Source organism: Lichenostomus cassidix, chromosome 5 (assembly GCF_008360975.1).
Source record: "Lichenostomus cassidix isolate B80296 chromosome 5, HeHo_3.0, whole genome shotgun sequence".
Taxonomy (NCBI): Eukaryota; Metazoa; Chordata; class Aves; order Passeriformes; family Meliphagidae; genus Lichenostomus; species Lichenostomus cassidix.
The window spans coordinates 45,687,348-45,704,920 of record NC_139486.1 but is presented as its reverse complement, the minus strand read 5'-3'; the positions used below and the strand labels follow the sequence as shown (position 1 = coordinate 45,704,920).

At 39.9% G+C, this 17,573-nt stretch overlaps 2 protein-coding genes across 2 annotated transcripts in view; both read right to left on the bottom strand.

Annotated features, from left to right (window-relative positions):
* LOC146436523 (mucin-5B) overlaps nt 1-7,057 on the bottom strand; it is a 46,265-nt gene extending 39,208 nt beyond the window's left edge. Inside the window, exons 1-4 of the mRNA XM_085062808.1 lie at nt 6,750-7,057; nt 3,982-4,179; nt 2,014-2,269; nt 492-606 (exon numbers count right to left, since the gene is read on the bottom strand). Of these exons, the coding sequence (XP_084918934.1) occupies nt 492-606; nt 2,014-2,269; nt 3,982-4,063 (453 nt within the window). The 5' untranslated portion in view covers nt 4,064-4,179; nt 6,750-7,057. The remainder of the gene's footprint in view (nt 1-491; nt 607-2,013; nt 2,270-3,981; nt 4,180-6,749) is intronic.
* Nucleotides 7,058-13,231: 6,174 nt separating this feature from the next.
* The window catches only part of MUC2 (mucin 2, oligomeric mucus/gel-forming), a 64,722-nt gene continuing 60,380 nt past the window's right edge, over nt 13,232-17,573 (bottom strand). Inside the window, exons 63-68 of the mRNA XM_085063803.1 lie at nt 17,333-17,455; nt 16,782-16,880; nt 15,992-16,120; nt 15,257-15,296; nt 14,848-14,977; nt 13,232-13,736 (exon numbers count right to left, since the gene is read on the bottom strand). Coding sequence (XP_084919929.1) covers nt 13,481-13,736; nt 14,848-14,977; nt 15,257-15,296; nt 15,992-16,120; nt 16,782-16,880; nt 17,333-17,455 — 777 coding nt within the window. The 3' untranslated portion in view covers nt 13,232-13,480. The remainder of the gene's footprint in view (nt 13,737-14,847; nt 14,978-15,256; nt 15,297-15,991; nt 16,121-16,781; nt 16,881-17,332; nt 17,456-17,573) is intronic.

The window sequence follows — 17,573 nt, the reverse complement described above, 5'->3', positions numbered from 1 at the left end:
TGAAGGATAAGTATTCACACACTAAAGTGTAAATTCACTGTTGCAGAAGAGAATATTGCAGGGTGGATGTTTAGAGGAGAATTCCCACATAACATGGCTTTGGAATGAGAGAGGCCAAGGTCTGGCCACACAGATTAGTTTCCCCTACAAGATGTGTGTGAGACAGAGTAGCAAGTCAGAGCTGGAGGGCTGTGTTGCTGCCAGTGCCCCATGGAGCAAGGAACTAACTACAGATGTGTTCTATCCAGGGTTAACCGTGTCACTTCTTGTCACATAAAATAAGCTGGAAATGCCATGGGGTTGTGGCTCCCTGCCCCTGCCCTCTGAAACTATTACCTAGTTTGGTATTTCTCTATCAGCTTATGGATATCTCAGCTCAGTGATACCTCCCTCCAACAATTTCACATATCAACACAGTGCCTGCATTCAGCCCTGCTTTTCATCATCGATGAGGTTCACCAGGAGAAAAACAACTAACTGGCTGTTCATACTAGGAGAGTGTCAGCCCAGTTCCACTTGAGTGTCAGGCCCAGCTTGGAAGTGACTTGAAAGTAAGTACAGGTGTCCTCAATCAGGATGCTCTTCAAGCTGAAAGGCATGGCAATCCTGAAAATTCAAGGGAACAAAACAGATTGCTGTGAAAAAAAAGACTGATGAAATCCTCAGACACATAGGAAAGAAAACTAGGGTTAAAAGAAACTAAAAAAAGACATGGGAACACTCTTTGCAAGGTCAGCTTTCAGCCACACAATGCATTACATTGTCCACTGTGACCTTTTACCAAACTTAATCCACAACACAATGTATTTTGGTCTTTTGTCAATGCTGCATCAATCACTTGACTGATAGAAAGCAGCCAAACCCAAGGACCTAACCCAACAGTTTCTAAAGAGAAAGATGACAACATTGGAAAAATGGCCCTCCACATGAGGACACTGCAGGTTATCATCATCCTTCCAGGACTTCCTTCACATTTGGGATTCATAAACAGCTCAGTTCTGTTATTCATGTACTGATGCAACTCAGACCTACATTACTTTTCCATCTTACCAAAACAATTGCCATTCATTTTACAACAGCCTGCAAAACTTAGAGATTCAGAAAATGGCTAGAAGATAGGATATTTCTTGCCCCTTTGATTTAGGAGACACATATGGGCTTTGGTGCTATAATTACAACAGAGTGGTGCTATTCTATATTTGGTTGTTTCTAGAAGGCTGTCAAGACAGCCCATATGCTTGCAATTTTCTCTCCAACAAGATTGTGAGGGGTATTCCAGAGTCAAAGGTTGCCTAGGCCCTTCATAATTATATGCTAGGAGCAGGACTCTGCTCTTCTCATGAGGACTGCCGTTAACATTGTGCCCAACTTTCAGTTATTGTTGCACATGATTTTTACGTATGGAATATTTTTACCCTTCTCTTTGCAGTTTCCTTTGTGGTTCATTTTGAATGGGAATTATAGGTATGGATTTTGACCTCTAAAAATTCTGCCTTTTCTTTATAACAAGATCTCAGGGCAAGTTGTGATCTGCAAAGCAGTGCAACTTTCTAGCCTAATCTATGTGGAAACAGAAAACTATTCCTAGAAGAACCATCTGTTCCTGAACAGCAACATACAACAGTAGGGTAGGACCACAGAAGTAATGTTTTCAGAAAAAGAAAAACCACAGCACTTCTACAAAATCTAAACTTTTAATAAATAAAGTGTTGGGATTTATGTACTTTCCTCCATCCCTCCCTCTCAAATCAAAGCAACATTAAGGAAATCTTAAAATACCTACTGTTTTTATAACATACACATTGCTCTCTGCTTAACTCGTTGGTGTTGGTCCCTGGGAGATGTAGTTTGGTTTAAATGCTTCTTGCCTCCTCTACCAGTATGGGGGGTACTCTTCACAATACCCTGTTCAGGGAGCTATGAACATCTCATACACAGCCACTGCTTTCCAGCCAGACCACCAAACACAGCAATAAAAATGCAGCACACAACAACAGTATGGTCTTTACTCACTTCTTCCCATTCACCGTGATCCCTGTCTCCTTCACCTCCAGGACCACTCCATCAATGGTGACAGTGAAGTAGATCAGGAAGCTGTTCTTGGCACTGCGTCTGATCTGGATGTTAAAGTCCTGGTAGCTGTCATTGCAGTGTGAAGCGAAGACGTACGTGCAGGTTCCAGGAAAAGTAAACTTTACATGGTCAAATGTATGGAAGTGGAAATTGCCCCAGGTGGCACATTCACTCCTACTGACAGTAGAGACCTGGACTAAAGAAAAAAAACATAAGAGGGGAACTTAGACATTCACCCCATATGAGGTGCTTTGCCTCTTTTTCTTGGAAAACATTAAAGGGGAATTTTCAAAGGCAAAAAATTGTAACTCCTGGAAGATACTAGCCTATGGGAAGAAGTTTCATCTCACTGAACTTTTGAAGTCCATGACTTTTGAAGTCCAGAGATACCTGCAATGTGAGCAGATTAGCCCAGGCTCCTTTGAAGTTAACAGTTAGAAGCAGAAGAAGTTCAGTTTTCTCATCTTACATATCTGCTTAGCAAGAAGATGCTGAAAACCACATGCATCTCTCCGTTGTCTAGAAAGGCTGTGTCTGTATTTATGCTGTAGACACAGTTACACTGTAGATACCTAAAGTGAAGTGAAGAGAATCCCATTCTGGCTGTCTAAATGTCATTTAACTCAGGCAAGACTTTGGTCCAAAGTCTTGTACTGAGTCCTTTCCAGGAGGTATCACAGGTGGCATGACTTTATAGCAAAGTGGCAGCTGCTGATCTCAGTGGTTGAGGCTGCTACGAGCTTCAGCTGTTGGTTAAGAGATACGTGGTTTTCCTTCTCACCCAAAACTCACGTTTTGGACCTCTAAGCTGTACTTCTGTCAAAGGTACAGATATACACTCTAAGGGCATGTAAGACATTACTTCAGAAAGCAGTTTTCACACCACTGAGCTTCACAAAGAAAACATGAATCATCTTGAATTAAATTATATATGCTTGCTACAAAATGCTTTTAACACTTCTTCTAGGCCTATCTGAAAAAATGACAAGTGAAAATGTCAGAAAATAAATTTCTTCATGTTATTTAGGTGGCATGTTTAGGAATATCAACACAGCAACACCCACCACAGATCAAGTCAAAATCAATTATTAATTTACTCAATGAAATCTAAAATATTATTAAATATTTCTGCCTAAAAATCAGCAGGGAAGAACTGAGAAATCCAGATCTTTTTGTTATAAATGTGCAGCACAAACTTAAGTGCCCAGTAAGTCCTTGCAGAAACAGCTTTCTTAAGGAACTGTTTCTTGCCATAGGTGGTTGCAGCACTAAAGTGGAGTTGCGCAATTTAGCACTTTTCTACACAGTGTGGAGGACCAGTGAGAAAGTTTGGCTCTTCTGGAAGTGAAATTGCTGGAATTACTTAACTGGAACTACAAATTGCTGGAATAACTGGTACATCAATTGTTTGTGTATTAAGCAGTAAAAGCGTAAGACATTAAAAATCAAACCAGGAGTTAGCAGTGCAGCAGACCACAAAAAATGTGATTACGGCTAATGCAGCATTTCATACTGGTCAATCAAGCCTTGCTGGTGATATGGTAAGTACTTCTTTGATAAAAAATATGTGTGAAATGTGTTGAAAAGGGTGTCACCTTTTTTTGTTTTGTGGTGCAAATTGCATTCAGAGGGAATTTGCACCACAAAAATTCAGAGGCAAATTGCATTCCTCCTTAATATTAGCCACTTAGGACATAAAACAGTCGATACACTACCTAGTAATGAAATAAAGAAAGAAAATACTTCAATTGTTGACAATAAGGATGAAAATGTAAAATGTTTAACAGTATCTGGCATGTCTGCAGCTCTTATATGAGTATGTTACACATTTTCATTTGTCAGCTCTATTCGTCACCTATGGAGAGCAATATGAGAGCAAGTAATGCAAGAATTAGATTCTTTTCTTACCTATCTGAACTGGTTCTTTGCCCTTGCAAAAACTCCAAATTAGGCAGAAGATCCAAAATGATCTCACATTTTTTATTTCCATCTTGCCATGAAGTCGTAACTTGAAAATCCTTTCAGGGAAGTGTTTTTTCTTGGCTTATAGGCAGATTTTATAGTCCAGGAGTTTGGCATGAGAACAAAACATTGATGGCAGGGTCCCTGAAAGGTGGAGCTTCATTAAATTTTGTTTCAGTTATTCATTATTAACACCCAGCAACATCCTGTCTTTTAAACAGAACAGGTATCCAGTTCCCTCTTGTTTTATGGGGATAGAGAACTGTCTTTTTCTAATTTCCTTTTTTTTTTAAAGAGGTCCCCTCATCCTCCTCCAACAGTACTGTTATTTCTTTGGCAACAATACTCTTATTTTTCATAACATCTGATAAGTTACAAGCAATCACTGACCTTTTTCAGACCTTTTCTCTGTTTTGCACATCAGCAGAGTCCCCTAGCTCAAGAAAATGTGTTGTTGCCTCTACAGGCTTTAACGGCAACTTCTAAACAGAGCAAAAAGTATTGCCAGGCCAGGCATAATGTATGGTTTATTTAGAGCAAAATCTTTTGGCAAGAGGGCATTGTCCTTTAAGAAGTGTATCCAAAATACCTTACAAAAAAAGGCCAGATTTACTGCTTCAATAGACCAGGGACAACATCAAAAGTGCAAAAATTCTTATCTCAACTGTACAAATGGGCTTTAATCACACCAGTCAGTCATGGGGAGTTAATTTATTTATGCACACAGAGGTGGTGGATTCTCCAAACATCATAAGGGAGCAGTGCCCAAGTCCCATCATAATGTAGACCACAGTTCATTCCTCCACCACCTAAATTACACTGCTGCAAAAGGGTCCCTTGGTGCTTCAAAGTACTTTAACACCCTAGCACACACCTATGAAAATTCCAGTGGGCTCAGTAATGAGCTCTACTGTCTGTTGTAGGACATCCTGTTAGAGATTTTGATATGAGTAATTTTAGGGTCTCTTTTAGAGATTTACTTGCTTTGCTGACACAAACTGACCTTGCATCTCTTCTCAGCCATGCCGTGGGGGAACTGCTCCTGACAAGAGAGGAAGCTTCTCACCTTGTCCCAGCAAATCAAATACAGATAACAGACATTCCACTGGAAGTGGAATGTAACATAACATTTCCAGTTACTCCGTACCCCTTTGGGAATACACTGAAGCCAGAGGGATTGCCAGTAGCAAGTGGGCACAAATACAGTTTAAGGTAGACATAGATTTTCCCATTGTTGCAAGGCCTCAGGTCAAGCCTGTCCATGCACCCACTGGTGAGTATGAATGCCTTTTATCTGGTTGGCAGGCAGCAAGCTGGTCCTTGGGAACGGGGTCTTGCTCACTGCTTTACTAAGCTTTGTGCTATTGCCGAAGTGGAGTGTCCCAAAGCTGGCCCACTGCTCCCTTCAGCCCTACACAGGTACGAGGTGCTTTGCAGAATTGCAGGTAGCAGGATCTGCCAAATGAAGATTTGCGGCTGCCCTTGCTCTAAACAAAACTCTGCACCAGCGTGCGAGAGCATTGTGCAGGACATGAAACATGAGTTCGTGTTACCCTTTGCCACTGCTCATGTCCCATTAATTCCATTGTCACTCGCACTTGAGGCAGGGCGCTACTGGAAGGCAAAGTCTGTTCTTGAAGCCCTGCCATTTTGGCTGGAATACAGAACCAACAGGCTTTATGGCACTGGTGATGGAACTCATGGACTGCTGCTGCTTTTCCTTCTAATCACAACACATCTTTCCTCCTGATCTCTGTCCAAATAGGTACAAAGTAAATTAGGAGAATATCTAGTAGATACATCTAACCATGAGAATATGACATTGGAGATATGAGGATGATCTGAAATTGAATACGATGCAATAGCAACACTCAAATTCAGCAGATTCTCACAGTAATTTTCAAATCGAGTTATTGTTCAGCCACAGAACAGGGCTGATGGCAAGAGTGGGGAAGGGCTGTGAAGCCCAGGAGGAAAAGGACATAGGTCAGTAGACCACAGATATAGACTAAGAGAGCTTAGTTGAGCGTAAAGATGGATAGCTGAAACATATTAATTTTCCACAATCAAAGCTAGTGTCAAAATCCAAATGCAGAATTCTGCTGAGATAAAGTCCACATTTTTTTAATCACTGTCCTCTTTCATTTCCCATTCCCACCCAGGCAATCAAAGCACCTATTTCATTCATTTTGGTATGAGAGTAGAAGGAAGAATCAGACTCTAGGAGTATGATTCCTGACTCTAGAAAAAACACCCTTTTTTCCCACCGAGCAGCACAAAAGCAGCAGGAACCACATATTAATTACTTGCCAAAGATACTCTTCAGGTTGGAGTAGTCCTTTGATGACAAAGACATAGTGAGGTTGACCTCTGCAACTTCCAGCCCTTTGTGTTCTACATGTGGGGTGGTTCAAGGGAATGTGAGGATGGGCAGGAGGAATGAGCTAAGGCATTGTTTCCCCCTGTAAGCCCCAGTTAGCACTTCAGGGCCTGGGAAGAACATGAACAGCACATGTTAAAACTGTTCAAGGAACAGACAGAATAAAACAAATGATTCATTGAATCAACATCCACTTATCCACTTATCCACTTAACTCAGCAGAGGTAGTAGTATCAGTCATCTGGGATCCTCCCCTGAGAAAAGCAAGAGCACAACTCTACTCAGAGAAACAGGAAACCCAGTCCTCTTGCTCTGTACTTAGCCATTTTCTTACCTCTGCTTGTCTGCTCTGTCATTTGTGCCATTCCTTTGCCATTTCTTGGGAAGCAGAGTTTCTGTCAATGACTAACCAGAGCTGATGCTTCTGGCTTCTCCACAGATACTGCAGGCTACACTCCTTAGAAATCACTGGATGCTTCAATCCTCTGCAATGATTTCAGGGCTACTGACAGGGGAAGGATATTTGCATTCAAATGAAGTTTTTATATTCAAGCATGGAAACAGTGAGGTTTTCAGAAGAAATACATGGAAGCTATTCAGAAGGAAATGCAGACTGACAGGGAGCTTATAGACTGTGTTGATCACTTACCACTGAATCATTGCTATTGGCACGCAAGTTATAACTATTCCCCCTGCAGTAACATACTGGGATTAATAACTCTTCCCTTTATTGGACCCTGCAGGATAAGAGGCCTTCCCTCTTCTGCAGCTGTATTAGCAAAAAGAACAATTCCTCTTGGCCCCCTTACAGCCCATTTCATGGATCATTTGCCATTAAAGGGTATGTGATTTTAGTAAATACGATAGGTAAATATTAACTCAGCTTCTTTATCACCACTGACTCACTGAAGATAAGCCATCATGAAGCTAATGCAATACACCAGTGACTCACATCTCATATATTTTTGCTACAAACTTGATATAAAAGACACTCAAATAGGGGGCATTTTGTGGGTTAATGCCCTTCATTGCCAGCCACTGTACTGAAGTCTGGCAGTTGCATTTGTATCATATCCGTCTCTCAAAAGGTGATTCCATATGTGCTATAAAGATTTATGGCCATCAAGGGTCAGTCCAAGCACTGTTGAGGTTCAGATTGGAAATCATCTAACAATCCAGTTCATTTCAGGCAAAACCGGTACTGTTTCTTGAAATGAGTAGTCACTATAAAATGCTGTTTTACAAGCACTGCTTAGATAATAACTCTAGAGAAATTATGTGTGCTTCATTAACAAAGTAATGTTAGCTAAGAAAGCAATTCATTTGGATTTGGCATCAGGCAGATTGTACCAATAATCCACATGATAAAAAAACACCTGAAGTGAATTTGGCAAAATATTTTACATAGCTGGTAGTTATAACAATCATTTGTACATTGTAAATTGCCAGTAGAATTCAAGAAGAACATGGATTATCCTTTCTTATCCTTTGCATGACATCACAGAATTTAGGAAAGTTACATTAAAGATTTATTTGACCCATCAGATTTGTGTCTACCACACAGTTTGAAACAGATATCATTAAGTATAAAGTGATCCGTAGCAGGCAGTGGGAAAGGAGGGAATGGATATCTGTCACTAATAGTCCATTAAAATACATGAAGAATGCCTTCAGAATTTTAATTTTGATAGGAGATGGTTGGATGTTTTCTTATATTTTGCCCTAGAATGAACAAAAAGGTCCTTAACCTTTCGTCTTGCCATAGACTTTTCGTGAGCAAATCAAGGACATTAGTTATTCCTGTTTGCAAGGAATGAGTTCAGCTGCTCTCTTCTGTTTTTCTTTAAGGAGATGTAGATCTTTCAAAATCCATGTACAAGGAGTAATGACACGGCTGATTGGTCTTCGTGCACACAGGTCTCTTTGACCTATTGGCACTTCCTCACGTAAGAGAGACTCCCTGCATAGAAAGTCATCTCATCAGGAGGTTGGGCCCTTGAGATTTTCTACTTGAAAGGTTTTTCTTTAAACAACCTTCCTGGTGAAAAATATGGGGTAGCAGAACAAAGGGAAATGTGAATTTTCTGCTTTAATAATTAGATATTTATGGGGTTTAGGCTAGAGCAGATTCTACCGCTTTTTAAAAAAGCAATTTCTTATTTCCTGAGTGCCAAGATAATTCAGAAGATTCTGTAATCTTGAAATTACATACCCAGTAACCACGTCCACCATGGCTGAAAGTCACTACAAGCCAAAAGAAAGGCTAAGAAATGGGGCAAGAGAATAAGTTAAGGTGCAAAGCTAAGCAAGCTTGGCATTGAGTTTTTTTCCTAAATTGAACTTAAACTATGTCCCTGTTAATCAAATCTAAAACTCTGTCAGAGTATTTCTACTGGACTCCTGAGACTGAGATTTTTCCAGCATGAACTGTAGTATTTTGCAGCAGCAACTAACTTCTCTGTCTTCCAAGTTTCAGAGATTGCCCTGCCTTGAACAAAGTAGCCACTAAAACCAAAGCAGTTTTGTAGGTGGCTGAATATCAATTTTTCTTTAAACTTGAATGTTTACCCGGAGAGAGGAAAACCAAGGCAAAGGGGACTCAGTCTTTCCCCAGGCCTCTGCTTAGCATGTTGTGGAAGGTAGAATTAGCCACCCAAGAACCACCTGCCCTTACATTTTGCTCAGACTGCCCATATTTTTAAGGAGAAGAATGATCATACAGATCCCAAAAATTCTGCAAAAAAAGGGCAAGAAGTGCTCAGCTACACTAGTGCAGAGGGACAGGCTATTGAAATTTAACTGCTGTGTCAGGTCACAGGCACTTTGTAAAGCCTACATTCCTGGATCACTGTTCCTGTTGCCTTTTGTTACTGCTTAAAAGAAAGCTGAATGGAGCACAGGTGCTCCTTCTCCATGCCAGTTCTGCCATACTTTCTCTCTGCTTGAGTTTTCTCAAAGTCTTGGGGTAATGAAAACATCACAGTGGTGTTTTTCACTGTTCTAGAGACTAGTTTGTGAGAACAATTCAAGCATTTCACATAAGAATGCTGAAAAACTGGAACATTACAGGAAATTCAGCCTGAACATAGCAAATTTTAGAAGGGTGATGCTAGAAAAAGAACTTACAGGATTTTCCATATTAGGGATGGAAACACAGCTTAGATAGACTGCTTGGACCTGTTTGGACCTTAGTCTGGGAGGTTGCCAGTTAAGAACACAGCTGTTTGTGGTAGCCTGAAAAGAGTGAGTTGGTTTTGGAAATTTGGCCCTAGAAGAGGGCTGCTCAACTTTAAGAACTTGTTCTACCTTAAAATATCCCCTTACCCCTCAAAGCTTCCCCTGGGAGGTGAAATGTCAGAAATTGTATATCAATACTACAACTATTTGAATGTGTTTCCATTTTTGTCAGACCCAAAACTCGTAAGAATATTTTTCCTCTGATCTCATTGTAAATCTATTTCTGTCTTTTCCCAGTATCTGAGTTTGCTTTTCTAGACAACTGCAGCAGTGTGTAACAAGCACAGTAACTGCATGATTATTTACTTAGGGCTTTGCCTTTGCTGAAGTGCTTTCACTGGGGCTTATGTGCAGAATTGCATGTGCTTAGTTCAGTGAAGTGTGGTTTAGCAAAGTACACTCAAATGGTAAATATACCAAAAACTTTATCTTACCCTTCCTCTCTTATAACACAAAATAATACTATTACAGAACATAGTTATATCAGAAAACAAGGTAGTTATTAGATCAGAAACCCCTACCTTGTGTTATTTTGGGAAGAATTCTTCTTGGTTTGCATGTGGCTTTCCCCGTCTTTCTGAGTCCTATCTGCCTTTATGTCAGATAGCAGCAGTGATTTTTCCATATTGCTAACAAGTATTTTCCTTTCTGCCCCTGGTTTTCTCAAAACACTTGTCCAGTAATGCTTCATAAAACAAGTGTGCTCACTTTATCATCATCTCTTCTGTGAACAACTTTTTGACTGCAGCTGGAAGTTCTCACTGTGTTGCTGAAGAGTCCGGTGAAAAACACTGAGTTTCCATTGCATCTCCAGGTAACTACAAGGAAATTGTTCGAGATTTAAACTATCTTGGAGAAGACTACAACTGGGAATGAAACCCATGTGATCTGGGCAGCAAGAGCTGGGACCTTGGGTTTTGGTGCCTTCAAAGGCTATGTGGTTGGAAGTCCTACTTGCCTCCCAAGAAGGCTTCCCCATTTTTCAAAACAAAACTAAAACTGTACTGGGAGAGGAAGAAAAGAAACAAACAAAAAAGAAGCCCCTTGCCACTGATGAAAGGGGGAGGCTAGATAGAAAGTCTAGAGGAGATGAACTCAGGACTCAGGCATGGAGACATGACATGGGGGTCTTGCTACTGCTCCCTTTTTGCTAGACTCCAGAAGACAAGGCAGTTCCTGTAGAATGGAGTCATTCTTTGAGGACAGAGAAAGTCAAGCCGACTCCATTCCAGCACTAATGCTTTTTATGAAGCTGTCAGGGTCCTTTGTGGTACGTTCTGCCTGGCAGACAATGGGATCAGAAGGTTCCACAATCTCCTGAGTCCCTAATGGGCTGACATCCCTCTTTCAGAGAGGGTGATGACATTCTTCTTTTTTTTTCATGAATTTTCTAGAAAAATCTCTTCTTGTGGCCTGCAGACCCAATAGCTCCTGCTTAAGAAATGCTTCCTGAGATCAGACAATACAGATCACAGTTTACTTCCAAGAGGGTTGTGGAGGGGGGCAAAAATACTGCTCGCTGCCACTACTACTCTTTGTAGGGATACATGGTTGAGGCTTCTTTCCTTCCTTTCTCTCCCAAATATTCTGTGTAGCTTTCTCCACTGGAGAAAATTTAATCTGTTCAATTTTGTCATCCAGTTCCAGTGGAAATGAAGGTGCAAACTGAACCGCAAAGTTCTAAGGTGACTAAGAGAGCAGAAAGGGGTGGAGGTTTGACATGTACAGTGTGACCTGGAACTGCCAAGCACTTGTAAGAATTCTCTCACAGTGTCTGCTTGTGAACCTGCTTACGGGCAGCACTGACCCAGCACCAAAGCTTGAGAGGGCTGCCATAACCCAGAGCACTGTGACAAACAACACCTTGTGAATGCATGTAAATTCCTGTCAGAATATTTTTTCCCCCCAGTGCTTACTAAGAGCATATAAATGTCTGTGGGGAGAGACCAGCATTCATTCTCAGAGATAAAACCCTCCATGTGATGAAATAGAAACTCCCTTTCGAGGCAGCTTGCTTTTTTGGTATGAAGTGACTTTAAATTTTTAGCCATAGACTGCCCTGCAGTGGTGAAGCCAAAATCTGCAGCCTTACTAACTTTTTTAAACTTCCTCATTAAAAAATAGTTTGCCCATCACTAGAAGGGACAGAAAGAGCCTGTGTAAACTACAGACCAAATGAAAAATAAATGAAGCAAGGAAAATTTTATATTCAGTGTAAATACAGTATGCAGCAAAGTGCCACTACTGACCAGCAGTATTTTATCTCTTTTCTGTATGAAACAAGGAAGATTTGATCACATCTTGTATCTGTCTCTGGAATTTATTTCCTGACTTCAGCCTAATTTAACTGCAAAAATGAAAATCTCAAAGACATCTACATTAACAGATTAATTTAGATGTCAACAGATTTTGAGAAAAGCAGTTTTTGCAATAGGCTCAAGGAAATGCATGGTTCTAGTGTCAGCACAGAAACTGTTGGATAACAAAGAATTCACAGAGTTGAGTGACTTTGTAAGTGCCCTGGGAGAAAACTCTCAGTCACATCTTACAATGAACATAGAGATAGAAATCCTTAGAAACCCATACTAAAGAAGAAAACGGGATTCATTAGTTCTGCAGCTTGCTCTGTAATCTGACAAAACTTCCTTCTTGTTAGATCAGCTACCTCCCCAACTCCAGAGATATTTGCTCTCCAATCATAGTACTGTAAAGCTGGAAAAAAATATGAGTTTTGTTTTCCGTGCCTTCCTATGTCTGCCTTCTAAGCTGTAGCACATTTGATATGCTACTAGTAGCAAAAAATGGTGCTACCAATCCTTTAGGTAGCAAAGATGCCAGTATAGGGCTTGGCTGTTGCTCAAGATCTCAGAAGGATAAAGCACAACTAAGATTTCATTAAAAGAGAAAAAATAAAATCAAAAGCTTTTTTTTTTCCACATACAAGTGTAGTTTACCCTCGTTGTTCTACAAATTTCAAGAGAAATTACCATCTTCCAGCTAATCTGCTTCATCTCCCCTTACAATAAAACAAACAGGCACTCCTTTAGATATGTCACTTGTTGTGAGACAAATTAATATAAAAAATGGCTATTGCTTTCCATTTTCTGCAGAGGAATCTTAGGATTACTAGCTTAGTGATGGGCATCTGTTTTGCAAATGTTGGAATTCAGAGAGCTCTTACTACAGTTCTAGCTGTCCTGAAAGCACTGTGAATGAACTTCACATAGCTGAGGGACTACTTTTTTTAGTGAAAATACATAATTGTGATGAACTAAGAAAATTTTAACATACAAAACACTGCTAAAATAAGATCTGGTGCTGAACTAGAAGCTTTTCCAAGTCATCTGAATAATTTCATGATCATTTTTCATCTTTGGCTTTGCTCTGGCAGACAGCATCATCTTCTCTCCCACCTTACACATTGGATCCTCTGAATGGCAAAATCTGATCAGTTTTTAAGGACCCAGGAATGGATACCCCAAAAATTTAGGAAATCATTTGACTTCCTATAACTTGAAAAGTAACTTCTCTCTTCCAACTCAGGCTCATCAATCAGTACAAGAATAAGTGCAAAGGCCGTGCTTTTTGAAATGTGCTTTTAATCATTCAGAGAAAATATGTAGATTTTAAAGGGACCCAAAAGGCTGTACACTTGGAAGAACACAATTTTGTGTTCTTATTTTGTGCACAAATAAATAGGGCACTGTTCAAATTAATCAGAGAACAAACAGGATACAGTTACAGGGAAAAGTAAAGTTCAGTAGTAGTCAAGGAAGTTAAGAATGGTTCACAGTCCTTTCAGTTAATGATGCCTGCATTTTTCTGCCTTCATTTTGATGTTAAGCTGATGGCTCTCTTGATCCGGTTCAGAGTGCTCGCCTTGTCATTTTCTTCATTGTTCTGCTGCTCATTGGACTGTGGCCTGCTGCATTCAGTGTCTTGACAGCTGCAGCTCTCCACATACATGTACTTATGTGCCATTGAGTGCCCACCGGGGCATTTCAGTACCACATGCTTCTCAGTAGTGCTTGTTTCTCTGCAGCAGGAGCAGCTGTGGTCCATAGAATTGGCCTCAGCAGAGTATCTGTCAACATGCAAAATGGCAATGTTACTCTGTGCCAGAAGCCAGCATACAGGAGACAGTGAAATCAGGTACAGAACTCCTGTGACAAGAGCCACAGTTGTGGCTAATGGAAGTGCTAAGCTCATCTTACAGAAAAATTATTATAAAATGCACGTCCCGATCAGGGCAGCGTTAACAGGAAGAGGAAGCAGCATCTCTTTCTGTTCCTATCGCACAGCAAAGTATTTTTTGCAGCTTTGCATTCATCAGCTTCCTGAGCACCATTCCTAACCTGAAGAATCTGTCAATACCAGGCTTTAAACTGTGACAAGATCCATCTTTTTCTTGTATTTGCATGTAGAGGCAACCACAGCAAGACTCTAAGATGATCAAGAATTTCAAAATACTAATAAATTGCCTGGCTTATCAGAGTTCCTTCTGATACTAAGGATCAGTTTTCTCCCATGTAAGGTGTGCTGTAGCAGACTCAATGACAGGCAGTGAGAGACAGTTTCTTTGGTGAATTAGAGTTGTGTTTTTTCAGTGTTTTAGTAGCTCCCTACCAGGTGTCCTACTAACCCCTTCCTTACAGCCAAGTTTTTTAATATTCTCTCATTTCAGAGAAAAATGTGCAGTCAAGTTCCTCATGAACACCACACCTAAAGCATTCATTTTCTCATTTCTTCACTGTTTAAAAAAAGTGCATGTTTCAATCTTCCTTTTAAAGATTCATGCGTATTTCATTTTACGTGTTAACTATTGAGAAGCAGTTTTCCACTTAGAATTTTCAAGTCTGGCTGCTCTCTGGGCTCATTACCATTACAGGAAATAACCCATGTTCTTTTGTGATGATTTCTAGCCAAGGTGGTTTGGCACAAAGCCAGTTCTTAATGGATGAATAGGCCTTATCATAGCTATCTGAATCCAAAGGTAATTTAATACACTTTTCTGCTTTGTATTAAGACAAATCAACTGTTCAGTCCCAGATTCCATAATTTTATGTCCATGATTTGGGGAGCAGATAGTTCGAGGTCTTCTACCATTGTGTAGTCTACCTATTTATTGTTCCTTTTATATAAACAAGCTCAGCACCAGCAGAACTTAAATCTCATTGTCTGGTGAGTTTACTTACAGCGAGAAAGTTCCACATGTTCCTTCACATTCAGTCAATTCAACTCTGTCCACGGAGCGGCAGCCATTGTAGACGATAAAGTCTGTTCTCCGGCGCACGGAGCACGGTGTGCGGCTGTCCAGAGGGGCACCTACAGGGAAAGATCAGAAAATACTTCCAGTGAAACAGCTCCAGAAATCCCTCACACCTCAGCATTCCCTGGGCTTCACTTAGTGCACTCAAAGAATTGTTCTAAGTGGTCTTTCTGCTTCAGCTTGAACTTCTCCAGAGAGATCAGACAGTGAAGGCTTGGAATGCAAACATAAATATAAAAGGATCTATTTAAATACAAGTATATCTGGAAGATGGGTTGATTTAAGAAGACAATTCATTCTCTATATTGTTGATTCAGATACACTGGCATACTTACAGGTTTTGCAACAACCATTAGGCAAGTACGAAATAGTTCCCTAAAAGAACAAAGAAAAAGAAAAAGAAAAAAATTATATTACTTCCTGTTGCCACAACTTCCCTATATAGAAGAGGCTTTTAGGCCAACAACTGAGGAGAGCAATTCCTCAGTGGCTGGAAATAACCTGTGAAAACTGTAGCATGGATCTGAATAAGCAAAGATAAGTCACTTCCCAACTTAAAATCTATCAATTTACAAAGGATTGTGAAAATAAAAATAATTATTTGAAGGAAGTCTACAGTTAACATCATGCAATTTTTCCTCAAAAACAATTCCAAACAAATACTTTCTCAGAGTCCTCTGTATTTGAATAGGGACTATGCATGGTGTTACTGGTGGCCTACTGACCGAACATCTTGTGTTTCTGTAGCATTCAAGGAAACCTGGCTCTTGCTGAGACACAACCCCAAACAAAGCAGTGAGCAAAGATTCAGTATCTCGGTGCTGACCTGTATTTTGGCTACTGAGGGACACCTACCACTTTAAAGCCTTGAATTCTCAACCCAGGTATCTCATTTTATATACTGTATAGGGTTGTGCATGGATGCATCAGGAACTTTTACCCTCAGGACTGAGAAATTATGAAGAAAGATCACCAGAGTGACATTTTACTTTTGTTGTTAGTTAGATGACTGAACTAAACTCAAGTAATCTATGTATGGTGTAGAGGGTAAATTTTCCATTTTTACTTACAGGTTTGCAGCTCTCTTCATTGAATGCTGGGCAGGTAATCTCAGATGTGGAAGCGATAAGCTGGTTGTGGACATCTACACAGCTATAAATGGTGCAGTTGTTCTGAGGATCATTTTTAAACTCTCCAGGCTGCAAGTGAAATGCAAAATGTAATAAGAAAAGCTGAAGGCAGCTCAGACAGAAATTTTCTTGCCCTCTGACAATGACTTTCATCTTGTTTCCAAGTCAATTATTTTTAGGTTAACAGCCATTTGGGATACAGACCATTACATGTATTGCAATATGCCATATATGGAGAGAATCTTCAGTTTTACACGAGATTTTCCTTGAGAAAGAAAAATGTCTCTAAAATACATAAAGTACCTTAACAAAATCATGCATGCTAATGGATTTTTCCTTTGGAAAACTAGACTGTTTTGTCTTAATTGAGAACAACCCTAAACCTTCTTCCTACAGGGGCAATAAAATTGTTTCATATGCAGGCTTTACTAATGTTTTGCAGCATACATAAATCAAATAACATAGAAAAGCCCAAACTTCCAGACACTGGAAGAAAACCCTTTTCAATGGTATTGGATTTGTCATTCCAGGAAGGGTCTTCCAGAAAATTTTATTTCATGAGACCTACCTTCAGGTCAAAAAACTGTAGCTAGGTTTTGCTTTAGATGAGAATTTGATCTTTCGGGTGCAAAGTTACACTAAAGCCTTATCTCTGGCAAGGAGATATTCTCTTTCAAAAACAGGGAACTTCATAGATTTGGTGGAGACATAAGATGTAAGGCATACTTACACTCAAGATGAGTTCATAATTATTTGCTGCGTGTATAATACACTTGGTCTGCACACATCTTCCACAGCATTCACCTTTCACTGGTTTAAGTTCATATCCCTAGAAATTAAAATTAATTTAAAACAATAGCACTATGATAAATGAATTTTTTGAGAAATAAATGAAAACACACTAATCCATTAATTGGTTATGCTTTGAAGTGCACCGTAGGTTTGTGCCTTTCTGTGTTCCAAACCAACAGAAGAAAAGTAATAAAAGCAGGTTATAGATGGTATAAATTAAAGTACTGCAATAAATATGCCTAATAATGAAATATCACTCCATAAGGTGGTCTACAGAAATTTCCCAGGTAATCCTGCCAGTGTGAACTGAATGCTGTAAGTTACACAGTCTCAGGCAGTAGATTGCTCAAAGGACAGTTGGTACCTATGCTGGAGTTGGTCTCTGGATTTCAACTCCCTGTCCTTTGCTTAATACCACTCATTGATCAAACTGATTTTCACTTACATGGGTATTTTGGGGTCTTTTGTTTTTTTGAGTTTGCCACTTACTGGTTCACAGTGTGTGTTGCAGGGGACACGTTGACAGGAGATGATATTCAGTTGAGTGCTGATGTTCACATCATTTGTGCAGACACAATTCTGACACTTGTCAACAAAGACTGAGGAGTTGGGCTACAAATTTTAAGGAAAAGAATAATATATTAATGAGACATTACATGTTTGACAGACTTCTATTATGTTTTTAAAAATTAGGCAATGGAAAAGGAAAAAATCGTAAAGACAACTGGAT